This window comes from Pseudophryne corroboree, chromosome 2, assembly GCF_028390025.1.
Source record: "Pseudophryne corroboree isolate aPseCor3 chromosome 2, aPseCor3.hap2, whole genome shotgun sequence".
Lineage (NCBI taxonomy): Eukaryota > Metazoa > Chordata > Amphibia > Anura > Myobatrachidae > Pseudophryne > Pseudophryne corroboree.
The window spans coordinates 569,414,170-569,435,826 of record NC_086445.1 but is presented as its reverse complement, the minus strand read 5'-3'; the positions used below and the strand labels follow the sequence as shown (position 1 = coordinate 569,435,826).

Below are 21,657 nucleotides of genomic sequence, written 5' to 3'. Positions count from 1 at the left end.
GTCATTCCTCTCTCCTCTCCTTCAGATATGAAGTACTTTGCTCCTTGGTTGTCCTTTTTGTGATCTGCTAGCATAGAAATTGGAAGCCCATCTTTATGGGTTTAAGGGTTGTTTATCCGACCTTTCTTAACCTCGGCATGGATAGCTCGAGCTAGGGAGACATCGGCCAACAATCTTGTTGTGGAGCTTCACAGTGATTCTTCCAGGGATTCCCTATTGGACTTGCAGATCAGCTTTGCTGTGCAGCTGAGTGTGGGTGAGGCCGTGTAAGATGGTGCTCAAATAGCATCTGGAAGTTTGTCTACATCAACTCAGCTGGGAGGGCCCTTTGGTTCCGCACTTTTTATGCGGATTCAAAATCAACACGTTCCATGGAATCCTTTTGGTGAAAGCATTCTGTTCATGCCAGAATTAGATACTGTTATGGCAGGCTACCTGTGGCAAAGGGCCTTGTTCAGCATCCCTGGCATCTCAGTTTCTTTCTGTCCAACAACATTCGGCAGTCTTTGCATTGGTGGATTGTTTCTGATCATCTCCTACAAAGTCAACCCTTGGTCGCTCTGACTTTGGTCAGTGTCCCTTGGGTTAGGGTGCCGTGACATTACATCTTTGGCACCAAGGCCTTTGGTCACCATTGGAGACGGCTCTATTTTGAGTGATTCCTGGCCCTTCTTGCAGAAGTTCCATTTTTTTTTTTTTTACATGGTGTGTTGTGTGTCACCCACCGTTTTGTCTTCCGTAAGATCTTCATCTGGTCCTCTCCACTCTCATGCAGACTCAATTACAAACTTGGTTTTCAGTGGACCTTCAGTTCGTGGTTGGAATCTGGTGTTCCTTACATCCATTGCCTCATCTTAGAGTAGTTCCGGGTTGATAATGATAGGGTGGTTCTCTGTACGGTTCCTTTGTTCCTTCCGACGGTGGTTTTAAATTTTCCACTTAAACCAGAAAATGTTCTTTCCAGTTTTCGCCCTTCGTCTATTCCCCGAGGCTAGTATGATATGACTGTTAGACATAGTTCGGGCTCTGCGGGTTTATTTTGTCAAATCTACTTTCATGTGCTGCACAGATTCTCAGCTTGTTCATTATGACAAACGGCAAAGTGGCAGGCCTGCTACAAAACAGGCCATTGGATCCGCACGCTCATTGTTTGGGCTTATGCTAGTGTGGGCCAACTTTCACCAAATTGAGTGTCTGCGCATTCCACTAGGGCAGTGGCGATCTCCTGGGTGGCGCGACATGAAGCTTCGTGCAGCTCTTTGGTCCTTATTATCTACTTGTTACTTTGATTTCATGTTTTTGCCTCCGGTGGCACCCACTTTGGCATACAGTTGGGGGCGACTGCTGAACATCTCATTTCCCAGTGTTCACCAGCCATTGATGAAAGAGAAAAGTAGAATTTTGGTTACTTACTGTTGAATGCTTTTTTCTGAATCAGACTGGGAAACACTGCGTTTCCTCCCTTGCGCTCGGTCATGCAGGGATTTTTCTTGACTGTCGCTTCACTGGGTTACCTCTTCTCCTTATGGTCTCTTTTGAAGTTGCACTGGTTTGTTGGTAGTGTGGAGAGTAGGCGCTTTGGCTTAAAGTGATTTTAATTTAAGTGCCAGCTCCTGTAGCCCTACCACAATCCCAATATCCAATGTCCCCCAGCCTGAGTCAGAAAAAATTATTAAACGGTAAGTAACCAAAAAACACACTTTTTTTTTTAGGCTAAGCGGGAGGTTGGGTTCTACTCTAGGTGATGTGCGGCCACCTTGTTCAGCTGTACATATCGCTGGACTTATATTATGGAAGCCAAACATCACCAATTGGGTCTGTTGACGCTAAGTTAATACGGAATGTCCCACAATCAAGTATCTTCAGCAGTTAAGTTCCTCCTGTTGATTCATTACTTCTATAAACCTCAGGTCCTACTGAGTATCTCAAAGAAAAAAGACATCATAGGGTAGTACAACTTTGCCAATGACACACATAATCATGAATGACTTGGGGCTCTATTTACTATGCTTTGGGTGGAGATAAAGTGGATGGAGATAAAGTACCAACCAATCAGCTTCTAACTGTCATGTCACAGGCTGTTTAAAAAATGACAGGAGTTCATTGGCTGGTACTTTATTACCATCCAATGCTTAGTAAATAGACCACTTAGTTTCCTACCAGAAAAAGTGATCTACGTTTTATAGTAAACACGTGTACATTAGTGGGAGAGGGCCACGCCCAATCCAGAATCGGATAATCCTAACCACAACTCCACCTCCACACTGCCATTCTTCCAGTATTCACACAAAAGTACTTTATTGTCTTTTTATTATTACACCCATTGGATTTAATAGTTTTTGGACTCTGTGTATTAGATTCATCATATTGAACTCTGTGAATAATCCATTCCAAAATGGTGGTTCCCGGTTTCACAGATTTTTTTTTACACATCAGAGCTGTTGAAAGTCATTGCCTCTATTAAAGAAGGCTGAATAAACGCGCCGGGTGTGGAGGATACGCATTTCCGGTAAAACTGCATGAAGCTCAGACAACTTCCGGCGATATAAGCAAAGCCTGATTTATTATGGGGTGGATGGAGCTGCAGCTCCAGGTCCACCATTGAAAATAGGCCCACAGGATCCCCTGCAGTGTGGCCAGTGCAGACAGGAAAAAAAAAATTCCTGTCACCACCAACAGCTCAGGCAGCTCACTGACCACCTGGCTGCCCATTCACCTTCACCGTGAACTGGATGGCTGAAGCCCTGCTGCATATGAAATGCTAAGTTAGTTTTTTCCAGGAAAACTCTAAAGAGCAGCATTTCATATGCAGATACAGGTGCAGTCACACACAGAATATAGGTATGCCACATATCATTTTAATCAGCAGAGTCTTATTGTGCGTCTTACTCTTATAGCGATGCAAATAAGACACATTTTGTAAAAAAAAAAAATATACCCAACGCTAGCAGAGCTGCACAGGAACTGGCACACTCACACCAGGCATCCCGTGGTGCATGGCATATTGAGGCGATTTGTGTAAGGACACATCTGTAGCTTTGTTATTAAGTGGTTGTATAATGCTGGCTTACTGATACATTGTGTGTTCCGGGTGTAGTATGGCTGTCAGCTTACCGACGCCGGGATCCAGGCAGCATACCGACGCCGGGATCCCGGCGGGGAGGGGCGAGTGCAGCAAGCCCCTTGCGGGCACGCTGCGGGCTCGGTGGCGACCTGCGAAGGCCACGGGTTCTATTCCCACTCTATGGGTGTCGTGGACACCCACGAGTGGAAATAGTCCCTGTTGGTCGGCATGCCGACCATCGGGAAAGTGAGCCGTCGGGCTCGTGGAGGAGGTCATGTGACTGTCGGTCAGCTGACCGGCGGTCACATGAATACCACCCGTGTGTTCCTATAGCAGCCTACCGTGCATAACACTGGTTTACTGACCCATTGGAGTAAATGTATTGTAGCCGCATGTATTATTAAGGTGAAGCAGGAAGCGACAGCATCAGGATGTATTCTCTTGGATGTCGAAGTGTCACTCTCTTCTCCGGCAATCGCTGCCAGACACCACACAGTTCATCAGCCTAGTGCTGATGCACAGTCTCTCTCCTCCGGCCAGCTCACTGGACATGCGCCAGATCTCACAAGCAGCCAGGAGTGGGGAAGGATAGAGTGCCGGCTAGTAATCTCCTAACTGTCCTGTTACAGGCTGCATTTGAGAAATGATGGTTGAGAGTTGATTGGTTGGCGCTTTGTCTCTCTCCAAGGCTTAGTACATCTGCCCCATTGTGTGTGTGTGTGTGTGTGTGTGTGTGTGTGTCTGTAGCAGCCTACCCTGTATAGCACTGGCTTACTGACGCATTGTGTGTAGCTATAGCGGCCTACTCACCCTAAACATTAATCCTATTGCTAATCTCTACCTAATCATAACCCCTAACTCTAATACCATAAGCCAAACTGATATATTAACACTGATATCCTATCCCTAAAACCCTTACCACATTCCCCAATTTTACCATAACCCTATTACCATAAACCCTAATGCCATAACAGGCAGACTGGATGGGCCATATGGTTCTTATCAGTCGTCAAATTCTGTGTTTCTCCGGCAGGCTCCACAGGTCATCCACAGGATAACACTGGGATATGATGAAGCGACTGTGGATTTATACCAATCGGTCAAAGCTTTTCTGCCTCCCAGCATGCAATGGGCCCGTCCATACATCCCCGCCTCCTGGCTCAGGCAAATCAGTTTTTTGTTTGGTGCATCAGGAGCCGGACCATGGTCAGAGGGCTGCTAGTTTTTAGCAGCCCTAAGCTTTCTTATTTTATTTTTATAGTCTTACTATTTTTTCTTGAGTGATCTTTCTAAAAAGCGTCTTATACGAACTTTAGAAAGAGTCGCTCCAACAACTCTCCGCCGCCGGGTTGCGACAACGCTTACCCACGAGTACAGTGCTGTTTCGGCGGGCGTCTGTGTCGGATATACTAGCAGGTCCAGCAGACGTTACCAGGCTGTGGCTGGAGCACGGGGAGAAGGTAAGGCATCTGTTCCGCTTAGAAGGGGAATATGGACACAGCTGCACTGTTTTGGGAGGAGACTACCAAACAGTCGCTGACGCAGCTGCCACCTCGGGTGCACCAGCGCTAGGCCTTAGGGATCATAGGCTCCAGGAATAGTATGTGGTCACGATCCCTAGGTTTGATGTCAGCAGTGGGGAGTCAGACGCTCTCCTGGTCGCCCCTCCCCCCAGTTCATGACCAGTTTCCTCCAGGTCTCCCGCCATGAACTGTTTCCCGCTTCCTTCTCAGACGCTGTACGCGAAGGGGACCCAGTCGCAGCATAGGCAGCTGTGTGACTGGTGCGCCTGTGTTCACCGAGTGTCTGTGTTCACTATAGATTCATGGAATGGCAGTGTACACTAGTACAGCGGTGGCCAACCCTCTGCTCTCGAGCCGCATGCGGCTCTTTCTATCTCCGCATGCGGCTTGTAAGCTCACGCGGCAGTGCCTGGCGCCGGCCTGTGAGCCAATCAGAGTTCGCGGACCGCCAGCCAATCAGGAGTCTTAGCTGCCGGTCCGCGAACTCTGATAGGCGCCAGTCCGTGAGCCAAATTAGAGAGAATCAACGCCGCCGGAGAGTGGAGACTGAGGGGCAGGAGAAGCGTATGCTGCGCTCTCCTCCCCTCACAAGCAGCAGACTGAGCTGAGCAGCAGCGTGACGGTGAGCAGTACTTGGGGGGGCGCAGTGTGGGGACACGTGTATCTTACACTGGGGGCATATCTGGCACTGGGGGGACATGTCTTTCTGGCACTGGGGGCATATCTGGCACTGGGGGGACATGTGTTTCTGGCACTGGGGGCATATCTGGCACTGGGGGGACATGTGTTTCTGGCACTGGGGGCATATCTGGCACTGGGGGGACATGTGTTTCTGGCACTGGGGGCATATCTGGCACTGGGGAGATGTGCATCTGGCACTGGGGGCATATCTGGCACTGGGAAGATGTGCATCTGGCAGTGGGGGCACAACTGGCATTATGGGGACTTATATCTATCTGGCACTGGGGAGGAATATGTATCTGGCACTGTGGGGACATATATGTATTTGGCACTGTGGAGGCACTCCTTTTTGGTGTTTTTATATGTATGTGGCACTGTACAACATGACTAAAAATGGGGTTATGACACAAGGTCATACTCTTACAAACGTCAAACCGAAAGGTGTGTGCATAAAAATGGGGTGTGGCTTTGTGCCAACTATGACACGCCCCCATTTTTGCTCGCGCGCATTCGGCGCGCACATGATATGGCTTTTACCCTTGACTACAGATCTTTTCTGGCTCTTTGCCACTGACTGGTTGGCCACCCACTCAGCATTCGCTAACGTATTGATTGGTCCTGGAAGCGAGGTGAGTCTCCCTGTATCCCACTCTACTGAGTAAGGGTAATACAGCACTAAGTCTCTATCTACCTTTTTGAGTACGAATAGTTAGATAAGTGCATATTGCATATAAGCCTGTATTCGATCACTGTTGTTTCTTTCGCTATGCGTCTGAATGCGGTAGATCTGTTTAAACATGATTCAGTAATATGTTCTATGTACTTGAAATTTAGTTGTAGTTGATAATGTGCTCATATTGCTTATTATACTAACTAATGTATAACATATGACTGACTGCTAGTGTGATTGTTGACTTTACTATATATTCTGTCAGTTTTTTTTCTATTCCGATCCTCAATGCTGGTGCATGGGTAGGGTCGGATTGTATGTCCTTTTAAAAAGCTTAAAGTGATTACAGTCACAAATTGTGTAGTACACTGTGGAAGTGTTAATTATTTATCATGTCTAAGAACGGCAAAGGTGAGGAAGATACACTCACAGTAACACCAACACTCATATCATGTTTGTCTTGCAAAACTGTGTTAACCTCTCGGGAACAAGCAGCTAGGCTCTTCATCAAGAGGTATTTGCAGAAGTGAAAAGGCGTTGGGGAACTCCTCTGATAGACATGATGGCGTCTCGCCTCAACAAGAAACTTCCGAAGTATTGTTCCAGGTCAAGGGACCCCCAAGCCTGTGCGGTGGACGCCCTGGTAACTCCGTGGGTGTTTCAGTCGGTATATGTTTTCCCTCCGCTTCCTCTCATTCCAAAGGTGCTGAGGATCGTAAGACGAACAAGGGTTCAGGCAATACTCGTCGCTCCAGATTGGCCACGGAGGGCCTGGTATCCGGATCTTCAGGAATTACTTGGGGAAAATCCCTGGCCGCTTCCTCTAAGAGAGGACCTGTTACTGCAGGGGCCCTGCCTGTTTCCGTACTTACCGCGGCTGCGTTTGACGGCGTGGAAGTTGAACTCCAGATTTTAGCTTGGAACGGTATTCCCGGGGAAGTCATCCCCACTCTCCTGAAGGCTAGGAAGGAGGTCACGGCGAAACATTATCACCGTATTTGGAGAAAATATGTGTCGTGGTGTGAATCCACAGCAGCTCCTGCGGAGGAGTTTAACTTGGGTCGTTTCCTCCATTTTTTGCAGGCAGGCGTGGATGCAGGCCTGAAATTGGGTTCCATCAAAGTGCAGATTGTCGTGGGCTCATCTTGGGCGGCTGCCCGAGGGGTCTCGGCACTTTAACTTTGCCGAGCAGCTACGTGGTCGGGTTCAAACACTTTTACTAAATTCTACACGTTTGATACCCTGGCTGATGAGGACCTCATGTTTGCTCAGTCGGTGCTGCAGAGTCGTCCGCACTCTCCCGTCCGCTCTGGAGCTTTGGTATAGACCCCATGGTCCTTTTGGAGTCCCCAGCATCCTCTAGGACGTAAGAGAAAATAGGATTTTAATACCTACCATTAAATCCTTTTCTCCTAGTCCGTAGAGGATGCTGGGCGCCCATCCCAGTGCGGAGTGCTCCTTGCAGTTAGGTTGATACTGGTTATTTTCGGTTACATGTGGTTTGTGTATCAGTTATGTTCAGCTTGTTGCTGTTGTTAGTTCATACGGTTATCTGGTTTCATACTACTCCAGTTGTACGGTATGTTTGTGGTGTGGGCTGGTATGTTTCTCGCCCTTAGTTTAACAAAAATCCTTTCCTCGAAATGTCCGTCTCTACTGGGCACAGTTCCTATAACTGAGGTCTGGGGGAGGGGCATAGAGGGAGGAGCCAGTTCACACCCAGTCAAAGTCTTTTTAGTGTGCCCAAGCTCCTGCGGATCCCGTCTATACCCCATGGTCCTTTTGGAGTCCCCAGCATCCTCTACGGACTAGGAGAAAAGTATTTACCGGTAGGTATTAAAATCCTATTCCTCCCCCCCCCCCCTGTCTGGGGCAGTCATTAGGCCAGCCATGGCTTTAGCTTGGATGGCAAAGGCAGTGGCTGCCTGGGCTGATGCATTGGAGGGGGATTTTTCAATAGCATCTAGAGATCAAAAATCCCATATACTGTAGCACATATAAAACAGGCTGCAATGTACTTGGAAGAAGCAGCATTGGATATGGGTACTATTGCCTCCAGGGCATCAGCTTCAACAATCGCTGCTCGCAGAGCAGTTTGGCTACGTACATGGAAAGCTGTTTCAGAATCTACGAAGGTTTTGGAATCTTTGCCCTTTTCTGGGGATATTCTTTTGGTTAAGAATTGACAGATATTTTGGAGTCAGAAGCAGACTCCAAGAAGGTAAAGTTTCCTTCCACATACAATTTCAAACCTAAAGTTCCGGCTTTTCGACCCTTTCAGTCTCAAGGAAAACCTAAAGGAAAAAGTTATGGCAGGCAGTCCCAATACAACAAGTCTGGTAAGACTTGGCATTGGGCTACCAGACTTGGCATTGCCAGACTTGGCATTGGGCTACCAGTGGACCAGGTGGTAAAACAGACAATAAGACATCAGCCTGATGGTGTGGATCCCAGTGTGGGGGGTTGACTTCTTCAGTTTGCACAGATCTGGCAGCAGTCTACAACTTATCTTTAGGTTATGCTTTTGCCTTCAAGAAGCACCCTCCTTGAAGGTTTTTTTGTACCAGCACGTTTCGGGTAGAGACTAAGGCCAGGGCTTTGCAAGAGGGAGTTCAGAAATCGCTTCATTCAGGAGTAGTCATTCCAGTTCCTCCTGCGCAACGAGGACAGGGTTTTTAAATTGCGTATTTTTTATTGAAAGTTTTAAATGAACATCCCAAAAAGAATAATATGAAATAAAATTAAATAAAAAAATTAAAAAAGTATTCATATAAAACAAACCATACCGGCAGGTATAGTAAAGTATGCAGGATGCAATCAGAAGTACGGTCAGACAGGAGACACAGAATACAATTGCAGTACACGTCTAATAGTACAGGATATACAATACGCCCCATATTATAGCAATAAGCAGTAAGAGTAAGAGCCCACAGGCGCCATGTGAGCTCACACATTGAGGATAAAATGATAAAATAAAATAAAAAGACTGACCCATGAGGCGTAGAAAAATACAAAAGTATTGGCACTGCAAGCTATAGATAAAACACCTGCCTGAGTATACAGAAAAAAAAAAAAAAGATAAGAAATAATTAAAATCCTAAGACCTCTGCTGCTCATAGAGATAAAACAAAAATCCCTACAATACAGAACAAAAAACAAACCCCCCCCCCCCCCCCAAAACAAACCACCTCAAAACCCCCCACCCTGTATAGCCTATCCCCAACCTAGGTATACCTGGATCCCCAACCCCCCCCCCCGCCCCCCATTAAACTACGTGACCTAACTGTCTAACACCCCCCTCCCTCCGTTCCCTAATACCAGGATAAATAAAAAAATAAGTGACTGGGGCAAATAAAAAAACAAGAAGAAATATGGCCGAACAGTAAATAGAGTAGATCTCCCTCATATGAGAATAAAATATGAAAATGCAAATATGGAGATATGATAACCGACCCGGAAATATAAGGAATAGTGCTGGTAGAACGCTACAGGAACAACAGTATATAGAGATATGTAACCCTTAAATAAGCGATGGTCAAATAAAACATATCTTAGAACCATCAAATAACGAAATTATATCAATGGTAAGACATACAAAAAAAAGAATAGAACATAGTATTTAAGAAAGTATCAACAATAAAATAGAACACAGCCAAGGACCCGGTAACCAGTGAGGTATTATACAGACTTGGAAAGAAAGAAAATCAGTCCGGAGGATAAGCCCACTCTGGAATCAAGTCATTTAGCGGTACACGAACAGGGGTGGTATTCATGTGACCGCCGGTCAGCTGACCGACAGTCACATGACCTCCTCCACGAGCCCGACTGCTCACTTTCCAGATGGTCGGCATGCCGACCAACAGAGACTATTTCCACTCGTGGGTGTCCACGACACCCATAGAGTGGGAATAGAACCCGTGGCGACCGTCGCCACCGAGCCCGCAAGGGGCTTGCTGCACTCGCCCCTCCCCACCGGGATCCCGGCGTCGGTATGCTGCCGGGATCCCGGCGTCGGTAAGCTGACCGGCGGTCAGGAGACCGCCGGTCAGCCATACTACACCCCACGAACAGTAGTCAGGAAGGTAGTGGAGCCAGCAACCATCCTGCACAGCATTAGCCAGATAGATAAGAGGATAGGCCACAGTTCCACGGTAAATGTAGAATGGAGAACCATCCCTCTCCCAAACATCACAATTAACTGCGAAATGATACAATACCGTTCTCCCCCATTATCAAGGTCACACTGCGGACCCTCAAAGAAAATTGCAATGGAGGTCCATACAGTCATTAACGATGAGACGGAGGCAGTCACAGACATCCCACGCGCCATGACCCACTGCAAATAACTGTGAATATGCGCAGGAAGAATCCGCAACTCCCCCATTTTGTTCACAATGCGTTCGTCGGAGGAACCTCCAGCATTAAGCATCGACTGTAGCGGAGCGGCAGGCACCACAGATACAAGCTCCCCCAAAGGTTCCGAGGGTAGCAGCACCGGCGGGCAGGTGGACCCCACAGGAGAACCAGTTACTGCAACAGTCTCTACTCCAAACATATTAAGAACCCTTTGCTCGGATTCCGCGATAGCCTTCAGGATGATTGAGACCGAATGTTCAGAAGTATGAGCAGGATTAAACATGGCTGCAGGGGGAAGAAGCAATATACTGTAGGAGCAAGAGGAAGATCCACTGGTAAAAAGGGAGCAGAGCTATACACACAGGAGCTCGGCTCATCCAGAGAACGCAGGGGTGTGAGTACAGCAAATGTGTTCTAGAGGTGAGAGGGAGCCAGGCATACAGTGCTCTTCCCTGCACTACGGTTATAGTTAAAGCTCTGTCCCAAATTCACAGGGAGTGTTGTCTCTGTAATACTATGTGCTCAGTAATATCCGCACCAGGGGAGAAGGGGACAGGCAGTGGAATGTGTGCTGTGTATAATACAAGCTCACCAGCCCTGAGCACACTGGCCCCAGCAGCTGAGTGAGGGCAGAGCTGCAGCAGGAGCAACAGCCACACTGAGAGCAGAGTCTTCCTCAGGATCCAGTCACAGACTTCACCAGCCAGTAAGTTAGGACTCTTGGCACAGAGGATCCCCAAATTCACACTGCAGGAGCAGAGGGGGGTACTGCACTCTTGCAGAAATTTTCAGCCACAGAACACCAGGGAAACAGGAGATAGATCAGGAGCTCTGGCAGGAAGCTGCCTACACCATGCTGTGTCAAGCCATGCGTCCCCCCCCTTGCATTTATCACCGAATATTGGCAAACGTATATTCATTGGTGCAGTGAACGAAAAATGGACCCGAAGTCTTTCAGAGTTTCCAGGGTCTTAGCATTCCTTCAGGCAGGAATGGATAAAGGAAGGTGGCTTCCTTGAGAGTGCAAGTGTCAGCATTGACTGTATGGTTCCAAAAGAAAATTGCCAACTTACGGGATGTGCATACTTTTTTCCAGGGAATGCTGCGCATTCAACCTCCTCCTTTTGTTCCTCCTACAGTGCCTTGGTACTTAAATTTGGTCCTAAAGGCCCTTCAAGTTGCCCCATTTGAACCACTTAATAAAGTGGATCTTAAATGGTTAACAGCTAAAGTTCTCTTTCTACTGGCCATGGCGTCAGCTAGAAGAGTATCAGATTTAGGGCATTATCATGTCGTTCCCCATTTCTGATTTTTTTTTTTTATCCAGATAAAGCAGTTCTCAGAACTAGATCTGGGTATCTTCCCAAGGTGGTGTCTAAATTCCACCTTAACGAAGAAATTGTAGTCCTGGCTTTCCAGGTACCGGACCTTTCTGCGGGAGATGCATCGCTGGACGTGGTCCGTGCCTTAAGGATCTACGTGGATCGTACCAGTGCCATCAGAAAAACAGATTCCCTCTTCATTCTCTACGAATTTCACAAGAGAGGATGGCCTGCTGATAAGCAGACACTGGCAAGGTGGCTTCGGATAACGATTTCAGAAGCATATTCTCAGGCTGATCTCCCTGTTCCGGCTGATGCCTCTGCTCACTCTACTTGTAACGTAGGTCCATCATGGGCAGCAGAACAGATATGTAAGGCAACCACATGGTCTTCCATTAACACATTCATTAGACATTATGCCATGGATACCTTTGCCTCTCATGATGCTGAATTCGGGCAATGGATTCTCCTGTCCAATCAGGAGCGTTGCCACCGCTAAATTGCTTTGGGATATCCCAATGTTATCCTGTGGATAACCTTTGGACCCTGCCAGGTTCCACAGGATTTAAGGATCCTTTTACTCACTAACCTCTTCCTTCTTGTATGGAAGGGTGTGTATGTGTGTTCTTCTCGCCTGATTAGGGCTGTCTATGATGCTCCTGTCTTGAGCTTTGGAATACAACTGATTTGCCAGAGCCAGGAGGCGGGAATATGTGGACGGGCCTGTTGCATGCTGGGAGGCCGAAAAGCTTTAACCGATTAGTGCAAATCCGCTGTCGCTTCATATCCCAATGTTATCCTGTGGAACCTGTGGACTTAGGAGAAATACCGTTATCAACGGTAAGTTCTTACCATAACGTATATTTCTATGTGTGATGTATTTTGTTCTTTGAGATACTCAGCAGGACCAGAGGTTTATAGAAGTAATTAATCAACAGTAGGAAGTTGACTACTGAAGATCCTCGATTGTTGTCGGTCGGCGCTAAGTTATTATGGAATGTCCCATTTGGTGATACTGTTAATTGTTCATTTGTCTGCGAGTGTAAGGTGACACTACTATGTCAAGAGGTCATTATCAGCTGCTTCTCTGTGCGCACTTTTTGTACCTTTTGTTATTTATCACAAATGTTTCTGCACACGACTAAGGGATGCAATGTCACTGGTCAAGAATTGGCTACTCCTGATCTTTCCAGTCTTTGGTGTGTTTCAGTAAAATGTAGAACACAAAAGGGTGTCTTTATACACATGTATTCTGCCTAATATATGTTATTTCCATTCACTACTTTCTGTTTTATTTATGGACTTGTTACATGAAACAATAATAGGCAAAAAGTGGTATGTGACCACATTGCTTAAATAAATAAAAAAAAACAGAGACAACAAGAATAATAAACTCCATTACCATAACACATACATAATGGGGTTTGATTTGTGGATTGATCTGTGCAGCGTACGTTACAGGACCCCATTTTTCTGCAAGTCTTACACTATTACTCAGTATTCTGAAAACCTGGTAACTGCTATCACATCAGACAAACTGAAAATATGATCACTGGTTTAAAGCTCATCTGCCAACTAATTTATGGCTTTTAAAGGTGAGACAGTCGCTCGCCACTCCCCAGCTTTGGGATGCACACCTGCACTCGCCACTCCCCAGCTTTGGGATGCACACCTGCACTCGCCACTCCCCAGCTTTGGGATGCACACCTGCACTCTCCATTCCCCAGCTTTGGGATGCACACCTGCACTCTCCATTCCCCAGCTTTGGGGTGCACACCTGCACTCTCCATTCCCCAGCTTTGGGATGCACACCTGCACTCGCCACTCCCCAGCTTTGGGATGCACACCTGCACTCTCCATTCCCCAGCTTTGGGATGCACACCTGCACTCTCCATTCCCCAGCTTTGGGATGCACACCTGCACTCTCCATTCCCCAGCTTTGGGGTGCACACCTGCACTCGCCACTCCCCAGCTTTGGGGTGCACACCTGCACTCGCCACTCCCCAGCTTTGGGGTGCACACCTGCACTCGCCACTCCCCAGCTTTGGGGTGCACACCTGCACTCGCCACTCCCCAGCTTTGGGGTGCACACCTGCACTCGCCACTCCCCAGGTTTGGGGTATGAAGTGGTATGTGAACACACTGTCTAAATAAATAACACATAACTCACCACTCACAATAATAATAGTAATAATAATAATAAAAATATTTTTATTGTTTTAATTTCTAGATTTATAGATATAATTGAGAAGGAACATAGAACAGAGATCTATCCACAATGCTATTACATAGACCAGCTGAAAGGGCTACATTTAATATAAAGCTGGTGTAGATCATCCCTAATTTGAGTCCTAGTGACTTTACATATGTCCCTTATGTCTCTGTGTGAAATACTACAGACCTAGGCTTATACACTTTGTCAGGGTGCAGGTAAAGTGGGGTCTATGCAGCATTTCTAATAAATAAACTGGTAGTAGAGCTGCCTTATTAAGTTATTGTGTGAGAGCCTTACAGAAGACAAAATTTAATGTGAAATATGTTGCCAGGTACAGTGTCAGTCGCTCTGTGGAGACTCACATGTCTGGGACATTGAAAAGCTCCGCATCGCACACCAAGGTAAGATGATCTGCGCTTGTTTCCCTCAGTAGGCTAGACTATTGGCATTGCCATTTTAGAAACATTTCTCTGGTTTAAAAAAAATATTTGAAATCTAATTTATGATTTATATAGACTGAACGTATTGCTGTTTAAATTTGCGATTTTTTTTTTTTTTTTTTTTTTTTTTTTTTTTTTTTTTTTTTATCCATATGCAGTGTAGTGTCCTACCTAGGTTTTGAGTAGGGTATGCCTTTAGTTTCAAAACATTCTACTTTAAAGCATCCATTGGCATCTCTTTGGTTTATCTGCTTTTTATGCATTCAGTCTTTATTTCTGTTATCTCTGTATGTTCTATAAATTATTATTATTATTTGTTTATTTTTTACAGGAGAATGTTGTGCCAAATCCTCTGGCTAAAGAAGAGTTGAATCTCCTGGCACAGCTAATGGGTGGTCTGGAGCTGAAGAAACCCTCTAGTACTGATCATAGCTTCCGATTAAACCTATTCACTAATGATGAAGAAGAGGAGTGAGTGCGAGTTCTGCTGTTCTACAGCTTTTTATAATAGTATAAAGACAATTGGGCATATCTGCGTGTGCAGCGTTTTAGAAGCTTATACATTTTCCGTCTGACAGGGAATCTGCATTTTTCATTCATTGGTAGTTGTCGGAGCAGGAACTTTAGATTGTTTCACGTTTCTTTGTAGAAGAGTGAGCCGATCTTATGTCTGACGAGAAACATTCCACCAGCACAGAACAAATAGGCCAGCAAAAGAGACTTGCATTCTACCTGATAATAGTAATTCAGAAATATCTGTTGCATAAATTTTCAAATATATGGTGATTCACCAGCCACAGCAAGCAGTCTCTGTTCTGGTAGTCCCTACGCTATATAATAATAGCACCATTACATACCTCCCAACTGTCCCGATTTTTGCGGGATGGTCACATTTATTCGGGGCTGTCCAACCCGTGGGCAGTTGGGAGGCTCATGTCACTCACTGCTCTGCACACAGCGTCTATTCTTGGGAGACAGAGGAACTGGGGGTATGCCAGCAGCTCATACACCGGTGGCCATGCTTCCACAGTGACAAAAATGGGAGGCGTGACTTGTGATCGTGGCATTCCCGTGAAGCCATGCCCGCTTTTCCATAGGCCATGCCCCTATTTAGTGCATATGTGGTTTAGTCACGCAAGGAAGTCCAGCATTAGAGGGTCCAGATGTTGGGAGGTATACCATTATTTTTATGCATTTCTAAATTGAGAGCTAGCATACTTGGAGGCACCCCAAGTTCGACAAAAATGAAACTACAACGATCAGCATCCCCTCCAGCTACTGATCCCATTCATGCCTCACAGAACAGTGATACACAGAATGGAAGTCTCTCAAATCAATTTATAGGCCCATCACAGGTGCATGTAAGGGAGGGGTTAATGAAGACAAGAAAAAACAGTAAGCAATTCCACCAGCGCACCGCAAAGAAGCCAGCACAAAGAGACTTACATTCTATCTGATTTTAGTCCTGACATCAATTAATAGATCCCTTATTGTAAACTACAAGTACTAGAGTGTAATACTATTCACAAATAAATATCTATAAATGTTTCCCGACCCTTTCAAAAATAAGATTTTAAACCTACCGGTAAATCTTTTTCTCCTAGTCCGTAGAGGATGCTGGGGACTCCGTAAGGACCATGGGGTATAGACGGGCTCCGCAGGAGACATGGGCACTATCAAGAACTTTAGAATGGGTGTGCACTGGCTCCTCCCTCTATGCCCCTCCTCCAGACCTCAGTTAGAGAAACTGTGCCCAGAGGAGATGGACCATAGGAGGAAAGGATTTTGTTAATCTAAGGGCAAGATTCATACCAGCCCACACCATCCACACCGTATAACCTGGAATATACGCAACCAGCTAACAGTATGAACAAAACAGTATCCGCTAAAGACTGATCTCAGCTGTAACATAACCCTTATTTAAGCAACAACTATATACAAGCCTTGCAGATTTTGTCCGCACTGGGACGGACGCCCAGCATCCTTTATGGACTAGGAGAAAAAGATTTACCGGTAGGTTTAAAATCTTATTTTCTCTAACGTCCTAAGTGGATGCTGGGGACTCCGTAAGGACCATGGGGAATAGCGGCTCCGCAGGAGACTGGGCACATCTAAAGAAAGCTTTAGGACTATCTGGTGTGCACTGGCTCCTCCCCCTATGACCCTCCTCCAAGCCTCAGTTAGATCTCTGTGCCCGAACGAGAAGGGTGCACACTAGGGGCTCTCCTGAGCTTCTTAGTGAAAGTTTTAGATTAGGTTTTTTATTTTCAGTGAGACCTGCTGGCAACAGGCTCACTGCATCGAGGGACTAAGGGGAGAAGAAGCGAACTCACCTGCGTGCAGAGTGGATTGGGCTTCTTAGGCTACTGGACATTAGCTCCAGAGGGACGATCACAGGCCCAGCTTGGATGGGTCCCAGAGCCGCGCCGCCGGCCCCCTTACAGAGCCAGAAGGCAGAAGAGGTCCGGAAAATCGGCGGCAGAAGACGTCCTGTCTTCAACAAGGTAGCGCACAGCACTGCAGCTGTGCGCCATTGCTCTCAGCACACTTCGGTCACTGAGGGTGCAGGGCGCTGGGGGGGGCGCCCTGAGACGCAATAAAAACACCTTGGATGGCAAAAAAATGCATCACATATAGCTCCTGGGCTATATGGATGCATTTAACCCCTGCCAGAATCCATAAAAAAGCAGGAGAAAAGTCCGAAAAAGGGGCGGAGCCTATCTCCTCAGCACACTGGCGCCATTTTCCCTCACAGCTCCGTTGGAGGGAAGCTCCCTGTCTCTCCCCTGCAGTCACTACACTACAGAAAGGGTTAAAAAAAGAGAGGGGGGCACTAATTAGGCGCAGTATTAACAATACAGCAGCTATAAGGGGAAAAACACTTATATAAGGTTATCCCTGTATATATATAGCGCTCTGGTGTGTGCTGGCAAACTCTCCCTCTGTCTCCCCAAAGGGCTAGTGGGGTCCTGTCCTCTATCGGAGCATTCCCTGTGTGTGTGCTGTATGTCGGTGCTTTTGTGTCGACATGTATGAGGAGAAAAATGATGTGGAGACGGAGCAGATTGCCTGTAATAGTGATGTCACCCCCTAGGGGGTCGACACCTGAGTGGATGAACTGTTGGAAGGAATACGTGACAGTGTCAGCTCTGTATAAAAGACAGTGGTTGACATGAGACAGCCGGCTACTCAGCTTGTGCCTGTCCAGACGTCTCATAGGCCGTCAGGGGCTCTAAAGCGCCCGTTACCTCAGATGGCAGATATAGACGCCGACACGGATACTGACTCCAGTGTCGACGGTGAAGAGACGAATGTGACTTCCAGTAGGGCCACACGTTACATGATTGAGGCAATGAAAAATGTTTACACATTTCTGATAATACGAGTACCACCAAAAAAGGGGTATTATGTTCGGTGAGGAAAAACTACCTGTAGTTTTTCCTGAATCTGAGAAATTAAATGAGGTGTGTGATGATGTGTGGGTTTCCCCCGATAACAACGGATAATTTCTAAAATGTTATTGGCATTATATCCTTTCCCGCCAGAGGTTAGGGTGCGTTGGGAAACACCCCCTAGGGGGGATAAAGCGCTCACACGCTTGTAAGGGCTCTACCTTCGCCTGAGATGGCCGCCCTTAAGGATCCTGCTGATAGAAAGCAGGAGGGTATCCTAAAAGGTATTTACACACATACTGGTGTTATACTGCGACCAGCAATCGCCTCAGCCTGGATGTGCAGTGCTGGGTTGGCGTGGTCGGATTCCCTGACTGAAAATATTGATACCCTAGATAGGGACAGTATATTTTTGCCTATAGAGCATTTAAAAGATGCATTTTTATATATGCGTGATGCACAGCGGAATATTTGCCGACTGGCATCAAGTCTAAGCGCGTTGTCCATTTCTACCAGTAGAGGGTTATGGACACGTCAGTGGTCAGGTGATGCGTATTCCAAACGGCATTTGGAAGTATTGCTTTATTAAGGGAGGAGTTATTTGGGGTCGGTCTTTCAGACCTGGTGGCCACGGCAACAGCTGGGAATTCCACGTTTGTACCCCAGGTCGCCTCTCAACATGAGAAGACGCCGTATTATCAGGCGCAGTCTTTTCGTGGACAAGCGGGCAAAAGGTTCCTCATTTCTGCCCCGTGACAGAGGGAGAGGAAAAAGGCTGCAGAAATCAGCCAGTTCCCAGGAACAGAAACCCTCTCCCGCCTCTGCCAAGCCCTCAGTATACCCTGGGGCTTTACAAGCAGAATCAGGCACGGTGGGGGGCCCGTCTCAATGAATTTCAGCGCGCAGTGGGCTCACTCGCAAGTAGACCCCTGGATCCTTCAGGTGATATCTAAGGGGTACAAATTAGAATTCGAGACGTCTCCCCCTCGCCGTTTCCTAAAGTCGGCTTTACCGATGTCTCCTTCTGACAGGGAGACAGTTTTGGAAGCCATTCACAAGCTGTATTCCCAGCAGGTGATAATCAAGATACCCCTCCTGCAACAGGGAACGAGGTATTATTCCACACTGTTGTGGTACCGAAGCCGGACGGCTCGGTGAGACCGATTCTAAATCTAAAATCTTTGAACACTTACGTACAGAGGTTCAAATTCAAGATTGAGTCACTCAGAGCAGTGATTGCGAACCTGGAAGAAGGGGACTACATGATGTCTCGGGACATCAAGGATGCTTACCTTCATGTCAAAATTTACCCTTCTCACCAAGGGTACCTCAGGTTTATGGTACAGAACTGTCACTATCAGTTCAGACGCTGCCGTATGGATGGTACACGGCACCCCGGGTCTTTACCAAGGTAATGGCCGAAATGATGATATTCCTTCGAAGGAAGTGAATTTTAGTTATCCCTTCCTTGGACAATTCCCTGATAAGGGTAAGATCCAGGGAACAGTTGGAGGTCGGTGTAGCACTATCTCAGGTAGTGTTGCGGCAGCACGATTGGATTCTCAATATTCCAAAATCGCACCTGGTTCCGACGACGTGTCTTCTGTTCCTAGGGATGATCCTGGACACAGTCCAGAAAAAGGTGTTTCTCCCGGAGGAGAAAGCCAGGTAGTTATCCGAGCTAGTCAGGAACCTCCTAAAACCGAGCCAAGTCTCAGTGCATCAATGCACAAGGGTTCTGGGTAAAATGGTGGCTTCCTACGAAGCAATCCCATTCGGCAGATTCCACGCAAGAACTTTCCAGTGGGACCTGCTGGACAAATGGTCCGGATCGCATCTTCAGATGCATCAGCGGATAACCCTGTCACCAAGGACAAGGGTGTCCCTCCTGTGGTGGTTGCAGAGTGCTCATCTTCTAGAGGGCCGCAGATTAATGCATTCAGGACTGGGTCCTGGTGACCACGGATGCCAGCCTGCGAGGCTGGGGAGCAGTCACACAGGGAAGGAATATCCAGGGCTTATGGTCAAGCCTGGAGACATCACTTCACATAAATATCCTGAAGCTAAGGGACATTTACAATGCTCTAAGCTTAGCAAGACCTCTGCTTCAAGGTCAGCCGGTGTTGATCCAGTCGGACAACATCACGGCAGTCACCCACGTAAACAGACAGGGTGGCACAAGAAGCAGGAGGGCAATGGCAGAAGCTGCAAGGATTCTTCGCTGGGCGGAAAATCATGTGATAGCACTGTCAGCAGTATTCATTCCGGGAGTGGACAACTGGGAAGCAGACTTCCTCAGCACGACCTCCACCCGGGAGAGTGGGGACTTCACCCAGAAGTCTTCCACATGATTAAAAACTCGACAGGTATTGCGCCAGGTCCAGGGACCCTCAGGCAATAAGCTGTAGACGCTCTGGTAACACCGTGGGTGTACCAGTCAGGGTATGTGTTCCCTCCTCTGCCTCTCATACCCAAGGTACTGAGATTGATAAGATGGAGAGGAGTAAGCACTATATTCGTGGTTCCGGATTGGCCAAGAAGGACTTGGTAACCGGAACTTCAAGAGATGCTCACGGAGGATCCGTGGCCTCTACCTCTAAGAAGGGACCTGCTCCAGCAAGGACCCTGTCTGTTCCAAGACTTACCGCGGCTGCGTTTGACGGCATGGCGGTTGAACGCCGGATCCTGAAGGAAAAAAGGCATTCCGGATGAAGTCATCCCTATCCTGATCAAAGCCAGGAAGGATGTAACCGCAAAAAACATTATCACCGCAATTGGCGAAAATATGTTGCGTGGTGCGAGGCCAGTAAGGCCCGACGGAGGAAATTCAACTGGGTCGATTCCTACATTTCCTGCAAACAGGAGTGTCTATGGGCCTGAAATTGGGGTCCATTAAGGTTCAAATTTCGGCCCTGTCAATTTTCTTCCAAAAAGAACTAGCTTCAGTCCCTGAAGTTCAGACGTTTGTAAAAGGGGTACTGCATATACAGCCTCCTTTTGTGCCTCCAGTGGCACTTTGGGATCTCAATGTAGTTTGGGTTCCAAAAGTCACATTGGTTTGAACCACTTAAATCTGTGGAGTTAAAATATCTCACATGGAAAGTGGTCATGCTGTTGGCCCTGGCCTGGGCCAGGCGCGTGTCAGAATTGGCGGCTTTATCCTGAAAAAGCCCTTATCTGATTTTCCAGTCGGACAGGGCGGAATTGAGGACTCGTCCTCAGTTTCTCCCCAAGGTGGTTTCAGCGTCTCGCCTATTGGTGGTGCCTGCGGCTACTAGGGACTTGGAGGCCTCCAAGTTGCTAGACGTTGTCAGTGCCCTGAAAATATATGTTTCCAGGACGGCTGGAGTCAGGAAATCTGACTCGCTGTTTATCCTGTGTGCACCCAACCAGCTGGGTGCTCCTGCTTCTAAGCAGACTATTGCTCGTTGGATTTGTAGTACAATTCAGCTTGCACATTCTGTGGCAGAATGTGAAGGAGAAAATTACCAGCGCTGGCTGATCATGCTTATGCAATATAAAAAACAATATAATTTCCAAAAGGCTTATAATTAAAAAGACATATTTATTTCACATGTATATCCTATAAAATAATAAATAAAAGGTGAACAAGACGGTACTCAATAAATTTTGCCACAATATCTGAATTACTTATATATCCACATTTGGCTATTAGTAGTACTCAAGGGGACTGGAATCACTTGGAGATGTCCATCACTAATCGGTTATTTTTGCATAAATCCGATAATTTGCAGATGTGAGGTATTTACCAGTGATCCTGAGAGCAGGTAATGTCCACCTGATGTGTGGCTGGATCAAATTATCCTCTTTGGCATGGAGGATTGGGTCCAGAAGGTGGATGCTGCTATTAGAATGTCCCTAATAGCAGCATCCACCTTCTGGACCCAATCCTCCATGCCAAAGAGGATAATTTGATCCAGCCACACATCAGGTGGACATTACCTGCTCTCAGGATCACTGGTAAATACCTCAC

The 21,657-nt window shown here is 46.9% G+C and overlaps 1 protein-coding gene across 2 annotated transcripts in view; it reads left to right on the top strand.

Moving 5' to 3' along the window:
* The window catches only part of OSCP1 (organic solute carrier partner 1), a 110,453-nt gene that overhangs the window by 73,573 nt on the left and 15,223 nt on the right, over window positions 1-21,657 (top strand). For both annotated transcript variants that reach the window (XR_010230817.1, XM_063954392.1), the window contains exons 7-8: window positions 14,163-14,232; window positions 14,603-14,742. Coding sequence is in view for 1 of the 2 variants with exons in the window: in XM_063954392.1 (XP_063810462.1) it covers window positions 14,163-14,232; window positions 14,603-14,742 (210 nt within the window). In the remaining variant the exon portion in view is untranslated. The remainder of the gene's footprint in view (window positions 1-14,162; window positions 14,233-14,602; window positions 14,743-21,657) is intronic.